At 43.3% G+C, this 20,266-nt stretch overlaps 1 protein-coding gene across 2 annotated transcripts in view; it reads right to left on the reverse strand.

Annotated features, from left to right (window-relative positions):
• slc12a1 (solute carrier family 12 member 1) overlaps positions 1 to 19,384 on the reverse strand; it is an 86,655-nt gene extending 67,271 nt beyond the window's left edge. For both annotated transcript variants that reach the window (XM_078200151.1, XM_078200150.1), the window contains exons 1-3: positions 19,025 to 19,384; positions 14,626 to 14,751; positions 10,129 to 10,204 (exon numbers count right to left, since the gene is read on the reverse strand). In XM_078200151.1, coding sequence (XP_078056277.1) covers positions 10,129 to 10,204; positions 14,626 to 14,751; positions 19,025 to 19,384 — 562 coding nt within the window. The remainder of the gene's footprint in view (positions 1 to 10,128; positions 10,205 to 14,625; positions 14,752 to 19,024) is intronic.
• Positions 19,385 to 20,266: the final 882 nt, after the last annotated feature.

Below are 20,266 nucleotides of genomic sequence, written 5' to 3' on the forward strand. Positions count from 1 at the left end.
TCCACACTTTGGCCATAAACCGGCAACCTATAGCCAGTCCTCTGCCACAGTTACTGTGCAACTTTCCATTCAAAAGTGTGGCAATGGGTTCCACCCTCTTGGGAAACACTTCCCTAAATAGTTTGAGAGAGATTAAGAACTTACCATGTACACACTGTAGTGATGAGCTTGTTTTACCATGTCACACTGCCACCCCCAGATCACCTCCCAGGGGCAATTTCATATTGATATTTTTCTCAGTAACAGAAGTTGTCCCCATTATAAATCAGTAAATAGCTCGGGCAAGTGGCCCAGGGCCTGCTGAACTGCAACGGCTGCATCTGCTCCATTTGCCCAGCAGAAAAATTGTAAAAACAATGCTGTGACTCTGGAGAGCCACAGGATCTTAACAATTGAAGAGACCATGTTAATAAGTTATAGGAAAATCACAGTATTGACTGCAGGTCAACTGATTCCCTCAGATTAATTGAAATATTTTCCCTTTTAAATATATAGGTGTCAGGAGAGTGGAATAGCTGAATCTATGATGACAAATGTATGGATGAGTGTTCCAGTGGCAGACAGACTGAGACAGGTCACAGGCACACAATGGTACAAAGGAGGAAGAAGTTGTTAATGGATTAGACTGGTTTGCACAGGTCTTATGCCAATCACTACTTGAATTGCATCTAAAAACAAGAGGACCTAAAGAATTCTCATACAATTATCTTCCTGGACTAAAGTTCCTGTTAAAATTATTTTCCAGAGGTCGGCATTGTAATCAAGGCCAGCATTCATTGTCCTTTCTCAAATTTCCTCAAGAAGGGCTGCAGGGTGGCACAGTGGTAAACACTGCTGCCTCACAGCGCCAGGGACCCGGGTTCGATTCCCAGCTTGGGTCACTATTTGTGCGGCGTTTGCACGTTCTCCCCGTGTCTGCGTGGGTTTCCTCTAGGTGCTCCGGTTTCCTCCCACACTCCAAAGATGTGCGGGTTAGGTGGATTAGCTATGCTAAATTGCCCTTTGGTGTCAGGGGTTAGTAGGGTAAATAAGTAGGGTTATAGGGATAGGCCCCGAATGGGATTGTGGTCGTTGCAGACTCGATGGGGTGAATGGCCTCCTTCTGCACTGTAGGGATTCTATGATTCTAAAGTAGTGGTAAGTCTCCTTCTTGAACACTGGAATCCATGTGATAATGATACTCCCACAGCATCATCAGGCCAAAATACAACAGTTACAGCAAATGGTCTTGTTCAGCCTGAGAAAATGACATGGGACGAGGGTGTGTGGCAAGGGCAAGTACTGTGAGATGGTGTATTGGGTAAAGATGATCGCTTGTCTTCCTATTGTCGTGCCATCCAAATTGTGGTTCATAAAATACTAGGGCTGGAATTCTCCGGTCCCGCATGCCCCGCTACCGAAAACGGAGAATTTGGCACCGAGCCCAAATTTATGCTGAAGGCAGCAGAATCAGAGAATCCCAGCCAATGGCAATGTCGGAGAATTCCGGCCTAGATATCAGACAAGCAGCATAACAAACAGTGGAATCATCTTGAAAAATGGCAGAGGTGTACCACCGAGTGTGATTAGGCTGCTGGTTTACACAGGTCTTACGGCAATCACTACTTGTGGATCTAAAAACAAGAGGAAGAATTCTCATTCAAATATCTTCCAGGACTAAAGGTAGGTGCGACTCATTATCTGTTAGCATAAAAGTAATTCACCTAAAGCATACAAATTTCCGGTCTCCATATATAAAACACAAATCCATGCAATCCACAATAATTCGTTGGGGGTTTTGAGAATTATTTTGGTTGCAAGGCCAGTGGCAGATCAAACCAACATGCTGGACTAAAGGATTATGACTCCATCTGCCAACAAAACAATTTCCACTGGGTTACTGGGAAAGGGTGTTTATCCAGAGATGGTGGAGAAATAAGATAACTCTTTGTAGACACTAACACAGCAGCTTTGGATGAGTCGACAAACAAATGATGAATGTGTGCGAAATAGCAGTGATGATGAATGTGTGCGAAATAGCAGTGATTAATAGTTACAAGACTGAAATAAAGACAAAACTTAGAAAAGGTAATTTTCTATTCATATTGCAGTCTTCCAAAAAAGTTTCTCTCCAACTGCAAAATTTGCAGCTGCAGGATGTACCAGATGTTCCAATATATCTATAGAGGGACTGTTAATAGAAACAAAAGTCAGGAGGAATCGTCTAATGGACACCAAGGACAGGAGGCCCTGCAGAAGAGGAGCGTGGTCTCCCTGGAGGGGTGTGGTCGAGGTAGTCAAGGATCTGAGGAAGGCAATATACATCCTCTGCCACTTGTAGAATTCCACCCGCTTCTTTATCATCATATACTTTATCTCTCAGCATTTCTGATAAGGATCACCTCATTTTATTCACTCAAAGCCACGATCAATTTACTTTGCCTGTCAAATGGATTTCTTCTAATCCACAATGATACTTCCTTTTTAATAATGGGACAAAACATTTATGGTCTCATATGTAGAAAATCTCCATGACACTCAGGCTTGTTACATTGCATTCTCTCCCTCCAAAACAGTTCATTCAACCTGTGGCAAAAGACAATTAGCTGAGAACCGTCAGAGTCTGCAGGAAGAGGCGGCTTTCAATTTAATAAGCAGATGGTCAGAAGAGGCTTAAGAGGGGACAAGCTGTCAAGAAAAGGGTGGTAAAGGCTGGACAAATCTCATCATATTTAGTTTCAGCTTTTAAAAAGTATGACAACATTCAGTCACCTGCCATTTCCTCCCCACACCACCGACGAGAATCACTGCCGGTCCCCACCAATGGGGACCAGACACGATGGCCACCTGGGGGGTGGTGGGGGAGGAGGAGGAGAACTGGAGGCCATTGAAGCCTCTGGACGGTCAGGGGCACAGTTGGGCAGTGCCAGCCTTGCAGTGCCCACCAGGCACAGTGGTTAGCACTGCTGTTTCACAGCACCAGGGACCCGGCTTCAATGCCCAGCTTGGGTGACTGTCTGTGTGGAGTTTGCACACTCTCCCCATATCTGCATGGGTTTCCTCCCACAATCTAATGCTGTGCAGGTTCGGTTGCTTGGCCATGCTAAATTGCCCCTAGTGTCAGGGGATTAGTAGAGTAAACATGTAGGGTTATGCAGATAGGGCCTGGGTGGGATTGTTGTCGGTGCAGACTTGATGGGCCGAATGGTCTCCTTCCGCACTGTAGGGATTTTATGATTCTAGGCACCCTGGCACTGCCACTGGGCACCAGAACTGCACCAGGGGCAGCACCCAGCAATGGGGTAGGGAATCAAGACAGGGGATTCATTGGGAGGGCCCCAATGCCAGTGATCTCAGGATTTTTTCTTAAAATTCCACCCCAAGTGCTAAATGAGCAAGAAAACAATCAGGAAGATTGAGTCCCATATCTTTAAGGTTTCAAGAGAACTAATCACAGCCACTCAGGAAGCACTTCCTAGGAGTAGTAGGTTAGGAATTATAGGCTAGTTGGCATAAGGGTTTTCAGACTATTAAATAGTTGTTGTTAGAAACAAGAATAGATTTAGTCGACACTTTCTGGTGAATGTTCTTGTTTCAAGTGAAGATGTCTTAATCAAAGCTGAGTTTATTTTTGTGTATGCTGTCAACTCAGGGAAAAGACGACTCCTGTCTTATTGGCCTTGGCAAACGTTATTGAAAACAAGGGACTTTTGTGAGAATGAATGCTGGGATAACAGATATGAAGTGATTTTGTTTGTGTGTCAACCTTTATTTATTAGACATTCTGGGTTCTTATTTGAGCTCTGTTCTCATAGCTGGCCCTCCTGCTCTACATACTTTCCTCCTGCACTATGGAGACGATCAAGTAAAATCTCTTGGTAGATTCTAGTAAGATAGCTTATAGGATACCCAATTCCAAAAGTCTCCAATCTATGATTTTTCATAGATTCATTATAGCACAGAAAGAGACCATTAGGTACATCTTATCTGTGCCAGCTCTCCACGAGAGCAGTTCACCTCCTGGCACAGTCTCACATTTTCCTGAAAATGTTTCCTCTTCAGATAATGATCCAATTCTCTTTTTAAAACCATGACTGAAACTTGGGCAGTACATTCCAGGCCCTAACGACTTGCTGAGCAAAAAAGAAAATATTTCAGAGAAATGTAACACTGTAGGAGGTAGTCATTCGGCCCATTATGTCTGCATTAGCTCTTCACTGAGCAATTCACGTTGTTTCACTCTCCTGTCTTCTCCCTGTAACCCTGCACATTCGTCCTTTTCAGAAAGCTGTCTACAGCAGGCTTGTCCAACAGGTGCCCATGGGCCAGAATTATGTACGCAGCCTGCCAAGCATTGTCCAAGATACATGAACTACTAAATGGATTTGAAGATTGCTGTACGGCTGCTTGTCTGATCACAGGCTGTTTTCTTCCTGCATCTACTCCGATAGGATCTGAAAGGAAAAGACGGCTGGCCAGAGAAACAAGGGAGCACAGCAAGTGGCTGCAGGCTGGAGAAACGGGCAAGAGCAGAGAGGGGTGTGGAGCCATTAGATGGAGAAATGTGCAAGCACAGGCAAGGCAAGAATTAAAAGGTGGTCTCTCAAGTGACAGGGTAATGGACAAAATATAGATCACTCCTCACAGAACACTTTGCACCACCATATCATGTGTACAGATTGATATTGACTTCTGGAAGTTTCCCCACCACCAAAGGCAAGTTGATTGGCCTGTAGTTTTGGGGTTTAGCTTTACACCGTTTTTCAAACAGGAGTGTAACATTTACAATTCTGCCTTATAGGCCTTGGCAAACATTATTGAAAGCGAGGGACTTGAAAGCGAGGATGAATGGTGGGAAGAGAGATAGGAAAAAATAGACAGGAGCTGATTTTATTCATGTGTAAACCTTTATTTATTAGACATTCTGGGCTCTTATTTAGACTCTGTTCTCATAGCTGGCTCTCCTGCTCTACATCCTTTTCTTCTGCACTATGGAGATGATCAAGCAAAATCTCTGCAGATTGTGGCTAGTGCAGGGAACATATAGCTTATAGAATAGCAAATTCCAAGAGTCTCCAACCTCTAGTCAAATATAGGACCTCTGATAGTACTGAGGGGCACTGCACTCCGCTGTGGAACATCAGCCTTGACATTTGTTCGGAACCCATGGAGTGGGACTTGAACCCGCAACCTTCAAGTCTTTGCAAGTTGAAGAGGTTGTCGCCTGTCCTGAATTGAATGTGAACTCCTGTATCATGATCCTGAGTTAATACTGGAGCATGGCCAAGAAGTATATGTAAACAGATTTGGAACCAATACACTGCCTTGCTGATACTACTGGAGACAGGAAAGACATGATGTACCATGTTGCATCATGCCATCTTGAAACAAGTGACACTGTTCGTTTTGGGGCAGCCATAGAATCATAGAATCCTACAGTGCAGAAAGAGGCCATTCGGCCCATCAAGTCTGCACCAACCACAATCCCATCCAGGCCCTATCCACATATCCCTACATATTTACCTACTAACCCCTCTAATCTATGCATCCCGGGACACTAAGGGGCAATTTAGAATGGCCAATCAACCTAGCCTGCACATCTTTGGACTGTGGGAGGAAACTGGAGCACCCGGAGGAAACCCACACAGACACAGGGAGAATATGCAAACTCCACACAGACAGTGACCTGAGCCGGGATTCAAACCCAGGTCCCTGGAGCTGTGAAGCAGCAGTGCTAACCACTGTGCTACCGTGCTGCCCATACTTGCACAGAACCTTCCACATGCCATCACTCAGAATACATTTTTCTCTACTTACAACACCAAGACGGTGAACGATTCAAAGAATGCAGACCAATGCCACAAGGAAAGAGTAAGGCTACAGAATGGATTTTTGAAATGGCAATCATTTTCCATTGCAGCATGCTGCCCATTCACTTTCCATATTGAAATGAGTGTACGGAAAAAAAACCACTGAAATCAGTAACCTAGATTAGCCTGTCCCATCTTTCTACCTGAATGGAATTGAGCGTTTTCATGGAGTTAAGTGAGGAATGCTGAAGAGGTAGAATACTTTACACCGATGACAATGATGGAAAAATGGAAAAGCATTAACAAACTGGTCTCTGAACAGGAATTTTTCACAACCACCATGCGCAAAGTTTGCAATTAAATCTTTTTACTAAAATATTTACATGTAAACTGTTGTAAAGCGAGAATACAATAAAATTGCATCTCATTGAAAAGTTAAGTATATTTTCAGAAGTTTTGACTATCAGCAAACAAAAGCAACATTAAGTATGTTGTCCACAACTATTACAGTGGCAAAAGTGGAATAATTTCCAGCCAGAAAAAAGACTGGATGTTTATTTTATATGATACTTAACGTCCACGTGTTTCTATAAGTAGCAAACAAAACAATTAGACCAACAATGTAGAGTCAAAAAATTATCGACTGTGCCAAGAAAATGAGCAACTCCCATTTACACGCCTGAAGCTAACAGAAAGGTGAGCAAAATAACCCTGAAGACAGTTATATTTGACAATTAATGGGGCATGGAAGCCTAATGACAAAGACAAAGCATGCAACTAAATGTTTTAACATTTAAAACAGATCAGCAACAAGGCACAAAAGACATGCTCCACAGAAAACATAAATGACATTTTGGCAGAAACAGGGCAACTCCAGAATAAATAAGTGCAATGTTTCCATTGCCTACATTCTTCCCACAATATCTATATGCACTTACTACAAAAGTGAGGTTTGACTTAAAAAGCAGTAAGTGCTACTCTGTCCTTCAAACTGATTTACATTTTAAATGAGCAAATTCAATAATGCAAGGCAAATAGAAAGACTAAAGATAATTATTGAAGAAAATTGCTTTTTAAAACTAACATGGAAGCTTTTCACCAGGAAAAAACAAAATTAGAAGCAAAATTCAAGTGTTTTAGTCAGATTATATTTCTTGATTAACAGTTTAACATGCTCTATTCAGAGCAATGGTGCCGTTTAATTTAAACTTGTGTGACCATTATTAATACCACATCGAACTTTTATTGCTGTTAACATATTTTCTACTCAGAATCCCTACAGTGCAGAAGGAGGCCATTCGGCCTATCGAATCTACACCAACCTAGGCTCTATTCCCATAACCCCACATATTTACCCTGCTAATCCCCTGACACTAGGGTTAATTTAGCATTGCCAATCAACCTAATCCACACATCTTTGGACTGTGGGAGAAAACGGGAAGAAACCCACACAGACACGGAGAATGTGCAAACTTCAGACAGTGACCCGAAGCCGGAATTGAACCCGGGTCCCTGGCACTATGAGGCAGCAGTGCTAACCACTGTGCCACCGTGCTGTCCAACTCAACTCAATGAAGAAAATAACAGTTATCCCAATTTCTACAACAGAGATTAGGACACTTTGAACGTAAAAAGGGTTTACTGGACACAAAAAAATTCCTGTTTTCATCAGGACAGAGCTCCAACAATGAATTCAAATGGCATTTTACTAAGGCAGCCTCTCACACATTAACATATCACACTCTTTACAACAAAATTCCCTTCACCAACTGGGCTTGAAGGTCACGCTCAGCAATGAGTTTCTGCTGTAAACACTTACTTGATGTAGTTTTCCAATAGGAAAACACACATTAGCAGAGGTGGCAGATATCACCCTCTTCCCCCATGCAAAATTCTCTACAGCACTCACCGAGTGCAATAAAAATTTCCAGACGTCTCCACTGCTTTCTTCCCTCTGCCTCGACTGGCTTCTCATCGTCTGTAATTTAATCTCTGTCAACTCATTCATTGTGCTCTTTCCTGAGTTCAATGCCTTCTTATCCTGTGCAAATCTTCCCTCCATGTAAACTTCTCAACTCACTGACTGTCATCTCACAATGCTAGAGCCATACCATCACTCACAGGTACAGTCATCTCTGGTCATTCCTTGCATCACTTCACCCAAATCTCCTTTCACACCCAACCCTCCCTCCATCTCTGGAGGAAAAAATATTATCCCCCAGCTCATTGATAACCACACTTTCAAAATCCCAACTAACCAACCTTTGGTCCTCTGTTCATCACAACATTTCTGCAGCTACTGATTTGCTCGCCTGCACCCTCACCTCCACAGCTGATTCTCTGGTCCCCTGTAAAACCATTACCCTCTCACTCTGGCCATTCCCCTTAGTGCCACTCCCTTGAGTCCAAACGACACAGACTTGAAAGGGTATGACAGACAACTGATTCCATCACCTTCAGTCAGATTTCACTGGGCCATATAAAGCATTATTGGGTCCTGCTCTTGGCTGCTAAAAGTGCTCAATGATCCAGGACCATCCTGGACTGTGAAGACTGCTCTCGGCTCCTTCCCAGCACTGCAAACCATCTTCTTAAATCCCTCTCTCATGTCGCCACTAAAAATAAGTGCAAGAAGCTCATGAACATTTGTTACCAAGGTCAAGACCATCTCATCAGCTGCATCCCTCTCTTCTAGTCACCAACCAGGCCAATCTTCATCAAAAGCTCCCCCCGCATCCTCTGGACTGGCATCTTTCCCTAGTTTCACTCCCTCAGGCCCTCTCTGGGCTCACCTTGTCCATCAGGCCCACCTTACTCCCTCAAACCCATTTCCTTTGGACTGCTGACCACCCAACTATCCTCATGTTTTTGAGTGTTTTCTCTCTTCAGAGAGAGTCCCTCTCCTCAAAGAATCCCATACATGCAAACTGCTTCCCCATCTCTAACCTCCCTTTCTCCTCCAAAGTCTATGATGCGGTGTCGCCTCCGTTCCCAGCTTTACTGTACCTCCATGTCTGAATCCTTCCAGTCACACCCGTCTCCCCCACTCTACCACCAACACCACGACTTTTATCAAAGTTACAACTGTGACAGATGAATCATCTCTCCTTATCCTTTTTGGCCTATCTGCCATCTTTGACCATCCTCTCCACTGTCATCTAGCTTGGTGGGGCTGCTCTCACCTGGTTTCATTCTTATCAAAGAATATCGCATAGCTTTTCTTTAGTCTTTGGACCTCCACCCAATGTTCATCTATACGATATCCCTCAACAACATCACCCAAAAGCACAGCTTTAGTTTCCACATGCAAGCTGCTGACACTCAGCTCTACTTCACCACCATCATTCTCTCGACTCTGTTCATCTGACAACCAGGACTGGGTGAACAGAAATTTCCACTAATTAAATATTGGAAAGATCAAAGCCAAACTCTGTTCCAAACTCCATTCCTAGCTACCAACTCCATCTTTTTTTACTGGGAACAATTTGAGATTATATCAGTCTGTTCACAACCTCAGCCCAGAGATGAGCTTCTGACCACATATCCCTCCCATCACTAAGACCGCCTATCTGCACCTCTGGAACACCAATCGCCTTAGCTCATCTTCTGCTCATTACCTCCAGGCTTGAATATTCCAAAGCACTCTTGGCTGGTCTCCCACATTCTACCCTCTAATTTAGGTCATCCAAAATGTTGCTGCCTGTGTCTTAACACACCAATCCTGTTCACCCTTCACCTCTGTAAAGGCAAACTTACACTGGCTCCCAGTGAAACAACATCTTGATTTTAAAATTCTCGTCATTTGTTTTCAAACCACTACATGGCTGCACCACTCCTTCTCTATAGTGTCCTCCAGTTCCACAACTGTGAGCTATCTGCATATATACAATTCTGCCCTTGAGCATTCTTGATTTTAAATCATTCCTTCATTGGTGGCTGTGTCTGCAGTTGGCATGGACCAAAAGCTCTGGAATTCCACCCCCTAATACCTATCTGCCTCACTTCCCTACTTTAATTATAAAAACAAGTATGGCCACCAATTCTCTGGTCCCACTGCAGAGAACAGGGATTTGGCTGGGTGCCAAAATCTACATCCTCATTTTCAGCAGCAGCGGGGCGTGAACAGCTGGAAAATTCCGGCCTATTTTCTTGACCAAATCATCTGACCGGATAGCTCCTTGCGTGGCTCAATGTCATGTTTCGTTTTAATGAACTTATGAAGCTCCTTAGATCTTTAATTGCATTAAAGGCGCTTTACAAGTTGTTGATTACACTACAGAAAGCCCCTTTTGTTACTTAAATTTTACAGCACCGATTATTAAAAATTATGCAAGCATACCTATTCCAGCTTGACCAACAATCCATGAAAGTCGAATGAAAAGCATCACACCCCATATATTCAACATACATCGTACCTAGAATAGAAAATATTCAATTAACTTCGAAGCTCAATAAGGGTTCCCAAATACAAATATTGAAAGAAAAACGTAGGACGTAGCACTTTTGAAACAGACATTGCCTGCCTGCCAACAGTATCAGAAAGTTATTTTGTAAATCATACCCCTTCCCATAGCTAGGGGCTATTTTGGACCTCTGCTTGCATTTAAAGCTGCATTAATAATAAACTATTTAAAATACAAATGAGCAAGTAATCTTTTTCCTTAATTAAACTTCAAGATTTCCAGTTTCTTTAACCTTCAATCAAGTTTCTACAATGGCACATGAAAAACTGCCATGGGTAAAGAACAGATTTTGAAAGAAATTCCACAGAAGCACACAGTGCCAAGGTGGCCAAGTAATTGGCCATTAAGCTGAAAAATGTGGGTACTTAACCTGATCACTAAAGGCAAATTTGCAATGCATGTTTTTGAGAGTGACTGCCCTTGACATCAAAGATGGGATTTGACTGAGTGCAGCATCAAGAGAAAATCAGGATATTGAATTTGAAGATCAGCCATGATCAAAATGAATGGCGGAGCAAGCTCAAAAGACCAAATGGCCTGCTCCTGCTTCTAGTTTCTATGTTACCACCTAGAAGTGCCCCTCCAAGCCACCCACCATCCCAAGAAATATATTGCCGTTCCTTCGCTGTCACTGGGTCAAAATCCTGGAAATCCGTCCCTAACAGCACTGTAGGCAAACCTAGTGGTTCAAGGTAGCAGCTCACCACCACATTCTCAAGGGTAATTAAGGGCAGCACAGTGGCACAGTTGTTAGCACTGCTGCCTCAATACCAAGGACCCAGGTTCAATTCAGTCTCGGGTCACTGTGTGGAGTTTGCACATTCTCCCCATGTCTGCTTGGTTTTCCTTGGCTTTATTGGCTATGCTAAATTGCCCCTTGGTGCCAGGGGAAATTAGCAGAGTAAATACGCAAGGCTACAAGGATAGGGCCTGGCTGGGATTGCTGACAGTGCAGGCTCAATGGGTCAAATAGCCTCCTTCTGCACTGTAGGGATTCTATGACAATAAATGCTGGCCTAGCCAGTGAAGCCCAGATCCTATGAATTAAATACAAAACAATTTCAGTTTAGCAACATAAAACACCAATGTAAATTCAGGCTCAGGACTGAACCTTAGTTCACAGGAAAGAATGGAGCTCTGGCGGGCCAAGGCCAACAGCAGCTCTGTTTCTATATGGAACGCAAGTGCATATTGGGAAGCATTACTGGGTTTCTGGAAATTAGAAATAGTAAGAAGAAAAAGTCACTGATGGGCGTAGTCTATAGGCCACCAAATAACAACATCATGGTGGGGCGAGAAATAAACAAAGAAATAACTGATGCATGTAAAAATTGTACAGCAATTATCATGGGGGATTTTAATCTACATATCAATTGGTCAAACCAAGTCGATCAAGGCAGCCTTGAGGAGGAGTCCATAGAATGTATCTGCGATAGCTTCCTTGGACAATATGTAATGGAACCTATGAGGGAGCAAGCTATCCTAGATCTGGTCCTGTGTAATGAGACAGAAAAAATTAATGATCTTACAGTTAGGAATCCTCCCGGAAGAAGCAATCACAGTATGGTTCAATTTAAAATACAGATGGAGCATGAGAAGGTAAAAGGCATTGGCTAAGGTAGACTGGGAGCAAAACCTTTATGGTGGGATAATTGAGGAACAGTGGAGGACTTTCAAAGCGATTTTTCACAGTGCTCAGCAAAAGTATATACCAGTGATAAGGAAGGACTGTAGAAAGAGAGATAATCAGCCATGGATATCTAAGGAAATAAAGGAGGGGATCAAATTGAAAGAAAAGGCATACAAAGTGGCAAAGATTAGTGGGAAACAAGAGGATTGGGAAATCTTTAAAGGTCAACAGAAAGCCACGAAAAAAAAGCTATAAAGAAAAGTAAGATGGATTATGAGTGTAAACAAGTTCAGGATATAAAAACAGATAGCAAATGTTTCTACAAATACATAAAATGAAAGAGTGGCTAAAGTAAACATTGGTCCTTTAGAGGATAAGAAGGGGGATGTAATAACTGGAAATGAGAAAATGGCTGAGGCATTGAACAGGTATTTTGTGTTGGTCTTCAGTGGAAGACACAAATAACATGCCAAAAATTGATGACAGGAAGGCTATGGCAGGTGAGGACCTAGAAACTATCACAAAAGAAATAGTGTTGGACAAGCTAATGGGGCTAAAGGTAGTCAAGTCTTCTGGCCCTGATGGAATGCATCCCAGGGTATTAAAAGAGATGGTGGGGGAAACAGCAAATGCACTAGAGGTAATTTACCAAAATTCGCTGGATTCTGGGGTGGTTCCCGCAGATTGGAAAAAACAAATGTGACGCCACTGTTTAAAAAAGGAGGTACATAAAATGCGGGTAACTATAGGCCGGTTAACTTAACTTCTGTAGTAGGGAAAATGCTTGAATCTATCATCAAGAAAGAAATAGCGAGACATCTGTCCTATTGGCAAGCATGGGTTCATGAAGGGCAGGTCATGTTTGACTAATTTGGTGGAATTCTTTGAGAACATTACATGCGCAGTGGACAATGGGGAATCTGTGAATGTGGTGTATCTGGATTTTCAGAAGGTATTTGACAAGGTGCTGCACCAAAGACAGCTGCATAAGATAAAGGTGCATGGCGTTACGGGTAATATATTAACATGGATAGAGGATTGGTTAACTAACAGAAAACAAAGACTGGGGGTAAATGGGTGTTTTTCTGGTTGGCTATCAGTGACTAGTGGTGCGTCTCAGGGATCAGTGTTGGGACTGCAATTGTTTACGATTTACATAGATGATTTGGAGTTGGGGACCAAGTGTAGTGTGTCAAAATTCTCAGATGACACAAAGATGAGTGGCAGAACAAAGTGTACAGAGGACGCTGAAAGTCTGCAAAGGGATATAGATAGTCTAAGTGAGTGGGCGAGGGTCTGGCAGATGGAGTACAATGTTGGTAAATGTGAGGTCATCCATTTTGGTAGGAATAATAGCAAAGTGGACTATTATTTAAATAGTAAAAAATTGCAGCATGCTGCTGTGCAAAGGGACCTGGGTGTCCTTGTGCAAGAATCCCAAGGAGTTGGTTTGCAGGTGCAGTAGGTAATTAAGGCAGCAAATGGAATTTTGTCCTTCATTGCTAGAGGGATGGAGTTTAAAAACAGCAAGGTTATGTTGCAGCTGTATAAGGTGCTGGTGAGGTCACACCTGGAGTACTGTGTACAATTTTGGTCTCCTTACTTGAAAGGATATACTGGCACTGGAGAAGGTGCAGAGGAGATGCACGAGGTTGATTCCAGAGTTGAGAGGGTTGGCTTATGAGGAGAGACTGAGGCTATACTCTGGAATTCAGAAGATTGAGGGGAGATCTTATAGAAACATAAAAATCTGTGGAATTCCCTGCCCAGTGAAGCAGTTGAGGCTACCTCATTGAATGTTTTTAAAACAAGGATAGATAAATTTTTGAACAGTAAAGGAATTAAGGGTTATGGTGAGCGGGCGGGTAAGTGGAGCTGAGTCCACGAAAAGATTAGCCATGATCGTATTGAATGGCGGAGCAGGCTTGAGCAGCCAGATGGCCGACTCCTAGTTCTTATGTTCCAGTATATGGTAATGGACTAAACTCAGATTGTAGTTTGGTACTACAGAACTTGAGAATCGCTGATTAAAGATAATTTGTCCAAGCTTTTCATCTTGCATTCTATCAGGACAAACGCAAGAATACCAATGTCAGGGAAATCAGCAACTTGATACTATTTGAGGCAAGAATGCTGATTGTTTGGCAAGTGATCTCTGATTGGCAGAGGTATTGCCATGGCAGATGCACCAGTTAATGTTGACTGACAGCTAACTGCCAAGCATAGTTTGAAATTTTAAACCAGACAGCTTGACTGATTGGTCAAGGCATTGCCCTGAGGAATGAATCAAAGAATGGCTACCACTTACAGGTGCAGTGTGTGTACAGGCTCTGTCTGCAAAGAACATGACCCCGTGTATTAATATATGTAGCTTCCAGTTCACACAAATGCACCACACAGACAGCCTGACTGACAATCTCATATTGGCTGTTGGTATAACAGGATTGTTCAGCAAATGTTGTCCAATTGCAGAATCACATCTAACGTCACCACTGTTTTGTAAGCGGATCAATCAGATGTTAACATAATACAATTGTACCATTTTTCCAAAGATACGAATACACAACCTTCACTTTAGTGTGTGCTTTAAAATTAATTAAAAACACCAAATAGAGCTATCCTATTTAGCTATTCCCACATTTATTTTAAAAGAACTTCAAATTATTTTGCATATGGTACAACTCCTCTTTACTTTAACATTGATACAAATAAGCATGTTTCAGATCCAGTAGTATTTCCTTACCAGCACACCCTTGATCCATCCAAATCTCACTAATTCATCCTTATTCTCTGCAGGTTTTCTTCCTCCTTCATGTGAACCATCGCCATTAGCAACACCATCCATGGTGCCAGGAACAGATACGATGTCCTAAAATAAAATTAATATCCAACTAAATATTTTATCCCATGAGAAGATTAGAAAGGAAACGTTGATTCACTGTTGAAGGAGTACTTATCCATGAGACATATTGTATTACATCAATTTAAAAGGTTTAGAGAATCCCTACAGTGCTGAAGGAGGCCATTCAGCCCATCGAGACTGCACCAACCACAATCCCACCCAAGCTCTATCCCCATAACGCCATCCATTTACCCTAGCAAGTCCCCTGACACTAAGGGACAATTTAGCATGGCCAATAACCCACACATCTTTGGAGTTGGGGGGGGGGGGGGGGGGGGGGGGCATATATTGCCAGTAACAAAGGGGTTGACTTAATTTCCCACAGAGACTCTGTTCCCTTGCTACCAATTCTATCCATCTCCTGGGCATCTGTCCAAGGATGAATCAGACAGTTCGCAATCTTGATATCATATTTAACATTTCTTATGTTCTTATGAACATAGAGATAAGTTTCCAACCACAAATCCACCGTCACCAAGACCACCTATTTCAACCACTACAACAAAATCTGGCTCCATCCATCTCCTATATCACCTGCTGCTGAAACCCTCATCCATGCCTTTTGTTGCATCTAGACTTGACTACATCCACACATGCCTAGCCAACTCCCCATCTTCCATCCTCGGATATCCAAACACTTAGCCAAGGTATGGGCAGCAAAGTCCTGTTCATCCAACATTTCTGAGATTGCTGAAATACATGGCTCTCTGTTAAGCAGCAGCTCAAGATTAAAATTCTCATATTTCTTTTCAAGTCCATCACACCCACCTCAATATCTTTCAGCCCAACTAATTTGGGGTTGCTGGTATATTCCCCATTTCAATCGCTCCACTGCTGACAGCCACATTTTTAGCTGCTGGGTTCTAAATCCTTTCACTCCTCTTCATTTTCTTCAAGATGCTCCTTAAAATCTACCTCTTTGATCTCCTTGGTGTTAAATTTTGTTTAGTCGTACTCCCTGTAACATCTTATTGCATTGATGGTACTATACGTTTGCTGTTGTCATCCTCAGTTGGGATTCCTCAAATCAAGAATCAGCTAATACTTGGCATATTCCAAATAAAAATTACACCTGGAAGTATTAGTTGCTCTCCATGTGAAGAGGTTCTTCACATCTGTTACACTTTGAATTAACATTTATATAATTTAAGCACATTTCAGACACTTTTCTCTGGCTCAATGTATAGACAGCTTCCAGAGGGCAACCTGCACTCAAAATGTAACCTTATCTGTTAACAAGAACAAATAGAACATCCACTGCTTCATTCATCATTTCAAAAATATTAGTTACACCAGACCCATTGTAATAAACTATACCACTGAACACTTGCTCATTTCCTTCTCTATGAACGGTATGCTTTGTCTGTATGGCGCGCAAGAAACAATACTTTTCACTATGTTAATGCATGACAATAATAAATCAAATCAAATATTTAAAACAACAAAAAATACTCACAGCATCTGGGGAAAGAACTGGATTATCTTAATTCAACTCCACCCACGAACTTAAAATAACGCTGAAAACATTGACATTCACGCAATGCCAGTTTTCCGTGAGGTCCTTCCCTCATCATTAATTCCAGTGAATAGACTTAAAATTGCAAGTGTCCCGACAGAATCCTAGAGCTTGGAAGGGCAGCAGGGTGATGTTTAGCACTGTTGTCTCACGCACCAGGGACCCAGATTCGATTCTGGCGTTGGGTGACTGTTTGTGTGGAGTTTGCACCTTCTCCCAGTGTCTGCATGGGTTTCCTTCCACAGTCCAAAGACATGTAGGTTAGGTGGGTTGGCGATGTTAATGTCTAAAGATGTGTAGGTTGGGTGGATTAGCCATGGTGAATGTGCGAGGTTACGGGATGGGGCAGGAGGTGGGATGCTCATTCAGAAGAGGCAGTGCAGACTCAATGGGCTGAATGGCTTCCCACATTGTAGGGATTCTATAAAAAGCAGACTAACTGGGTTGAATTCCCCAGTGATCATTGATTAAACTCAACCATTTAGGGAGGCAACTTTTTTTTAAAAAAAAGGAACAGGAAACTGTCATTAATCAAATAATGTTAAAACTGTGGTTTGGTTGCCAATAAATAATCATGGAAATGGAAAGTGCTCAAAAACCATCCAGGAGACATTTTAAAGGTGACGATGAAATCTCCATGGAATTCTTATATTAAGCTGATCTTTCTCTACACCCTAGCTATGACTGTAACACTACATTCCGACCCTCCTCCTTTCTGTGTACATTATGCTTCATCTGTATTACAAGAAACAATACTTTTCACTGTATACTAATATATGGGACAATAATAAATCAAAAAAGAGGCGAAAAGACATACTTTTGCCAGGCAGAAATGTAAGTTTTAGAAAGACAAGACTATCAATTCCAGAATTTGGATTGTTTGGTGCCATATCAATTGAAAGATCACACGTAATTGCTACGAACTGCAATTAAGCAGTTGCAGAAAAAGAATTAGGGGATTATAAAACACCTACAGCTGGCATACCAGTACCCCAAAAAAGCCATGCAGAACCAGCACTGATCACAAATAACTACACTCCTGTTCCTGAACACATTTTCCTAAAATATACGACATTAGAACTAACTCTGGCCAACATGTTTTGTGCCCCAAATGATTATGGGTTGCCCATCACGGTTATGTGGAAAATTTCATTTTTTTTAAAAACAGTGTTATATATTCAACATCTACTTCTGTTAAAGCAACCGTAAATGTGTACAGTATGCTTAATCGAGTGCACTGTCAAGTTGTGTAAATGCCTCCATAATTTAAAAAAATCTTTAATAAATGTCCTCAATCTTCTCTGCTCCAGTGGAAACAGTCCCAGTATCTCTCATTTCTTGTAATCTTTCATCCTTGGTAGTGTGATGAATCTATAGTGCATGCTCTGAATGGCTTCAATGACCTTTGTGCAGTTCGGATGCCCTATTGAAGATGTAACAGATTCCCCTTTCTGGCATCATTCTCGCTACTGCTACTACAATGAGATGTTACAGGAAGGATGACGTGTAAAGGAGTTTAATTTATAACAATGGGACACGGGGTGTGAGAGTGTGTGTGGTGGGTGAGATAAGAAAGAAGATCCATATGGCAAACGATTCAGTGGCCAAACCTCAAGAAAAAGAATCAACAGCTGTGCACTGCTACAATGTGCTTATTGGATTTCATTCTAGCAGTGGAGAGAAGGGCATCAGAAAAGATTCCTCTCCCAGAGGATACTACTAATAGATAATGAATTGCCGACACTTAGAGCATCTTTCAGAATAGGTGAAGAGCCAATCTTCACCATGCTTATCAGTTGTTCCAGGACGTGCCCCTTTTTGCATGGTACATGCATGAGGGGGCAGCACTGCTGTAATGGTAATCCTAAATTGTTACACATTTCCAATCAGAGCTGGGACAGAAATTACAGTACCCAGGCCTCCTTTAGGGGAAAGAAAACTTGCATTTTTATACAGGTACTATCTTTTACCATGAGGATATCCCAATGCACTTTACCTTAAAGAAAAATGCAACAACAAACTTGCCCACAAAGCAACAACAGCAGTGCAGCACACCCTCAGCATACACTAAAGGTGTCAGCCTTGATTTTGTGCTTCTCTGGAGTGAGATGTTAACACACAAAGCTTAGAAGACAGAGTCCACAAAGCCAGAATTAGAATCAGGAAGGCAGGTTGAGGCTAGGTGCCACAGTGGTTAATACTGCTGCCTCTCAGTGCCAGGGTTCAATTGCCAGCTTGGGTCACTACACAAAGTCTGCACCTTCTCCCTACGTCTGCATGGGTTTCCTCCAGGTGCTCCGGCTTCCTCCCACAGTCCAAAAGACATTCTGGTTAGGGGAGATCTTCAGTCTTTTGGTCTGTGGAGGAAACCAGAGCAAACCCACACAGACACAGGGAGGACGTGCAGACTCCACAGTCTCAATGCCAGGAATCGAACCCAGGCCCTGGTGCTGTGAGGCAGTAGTGCTAACCACTGTGCCACCCAAAAGATGTGCTGGTTAGGTGCATTGACCATGCTAAATTCTCCCCTCAGTGTACCCAAACAGGCACCAGAGTGTGGCGACTAAGATTTTCACTGCACTTTCATTGCAGAGTTAATACTTGCAACACTAATAAATCAACTTTAAATATCATCTTTTTAATGATGGCGGGTCCTTTAGAGGCAAAACCCCACTGTTCCTGGTGCAAAGACTAACGTTTCCAGTGGGGGAAACTCGCCCTCACCCTCTTTAAGTCTTCATGAAGATCCGCCAGGGAGGGTCTATTGATCTTGACGCCGCTGAAGCTGGCAGTGTTGCGGTAGAAGTCGATCCTGGGCACCCTGTCCACGGTGTTGTGCCCAAAGGTCTTCAGGTAGGAGTTGCTGAGGGTGTCGCCCGGCTGGAAGAGGCCGTCCGCCCGGAGGGAGTCGCCCCGGTTCTGCAAGGTGAACTCGAAGTGCTGGAGCCCGCGGCTCACGCCGTCCTCGCCGCCCGCGAACGGGGACGGCGCGTACTCGGGCGGCTCGTCCACCAGCCTCACATGGAAGCGGCTGCAGGGGCCGCCGGCCTCGCCCTCGGCGCCCGGGTTAAAATCTCTCTCCATCGCCCTCCACTCCTTGAGGCAACAAAATGGCGCCTGGTCCGCGCGTTGCTCCTGGCAACCGCCTCCGGTCACCCCCCCACACTCAATAATATAACTTTCCGTCAACCCAGACACCCCTCTCCCGATCCCCTCGACGCCCTGGCGATTATTATATTATGCTGTGGTATTATTAGGGCCTCTCCTGCACGCACTCCTTCCCTCCGTCACCGCGAATGGGCGCCTCACGCGCTTTCCCGCTCATTTTATAAGCGCCGGTCCCTCCTGCGCATGCGCATGGCTGAGAGCGCCCCGGGCCGCGGCAATGGGCTTGCCTCTGACATGCGCATTAGCGGCTGCTCCAGCCTCTCAGGTTGCCAATCCCCCATTGCCCTTGAACTGAATGGCTTTGCTAACCCATTTCAGACTCACTAGCTCAGTGGCAGCCAGCTCTTTGCTCTGTGTGGGCTTCTTGTGGTAAATATCCCTGAGTAACAGGCTAGAGCTTCAGTTTTTTCCTGAGTGTGCTTCATTGGTGCTGCCTGCTCATTTATATCTGTAAAATTACTTAACAGAACATGCTGGATTTTCAGTATCTTGCTTTTATATCAGTAACATAAAGTTAGTTTGCTGGACCCACCATTGTCCCAGGGTGACAGGAGGGTAAAGGGCGCCCTTTTGAATTGAGTCCATGACATAGGGGTTATTGACTGTGAGACAATGGTCGGACTTTTCCAGCCACTCATGCTGGCGGGATTCTCCAGTCCTGCTGCAGTGAGCGGAGATTTGGCTGAGCACCAAATTCTCCAACCTCGCGGTGTCGGTGGGGCATGAATGACTGGAAAATTCCGGTAAGAAGTGTGACTTGGTCAACATTTTAATTATATTGATCCCTTGGTCAAATCT

This window comes from Mustelus asterias, chromosome 29 (genome assembly GCF_964213995.1).
Source record: "Mustelus asterias chromosome 29, sMusAst1.hap1.1, whole genome shotgun sequence".
NCBI classification, from domain to species: Eukaryota; Metazoa; Chordata; class Chondrichthyes; order Carcharhiniformes; family Triakidae; genus Mustelus; species Mustelus asterias.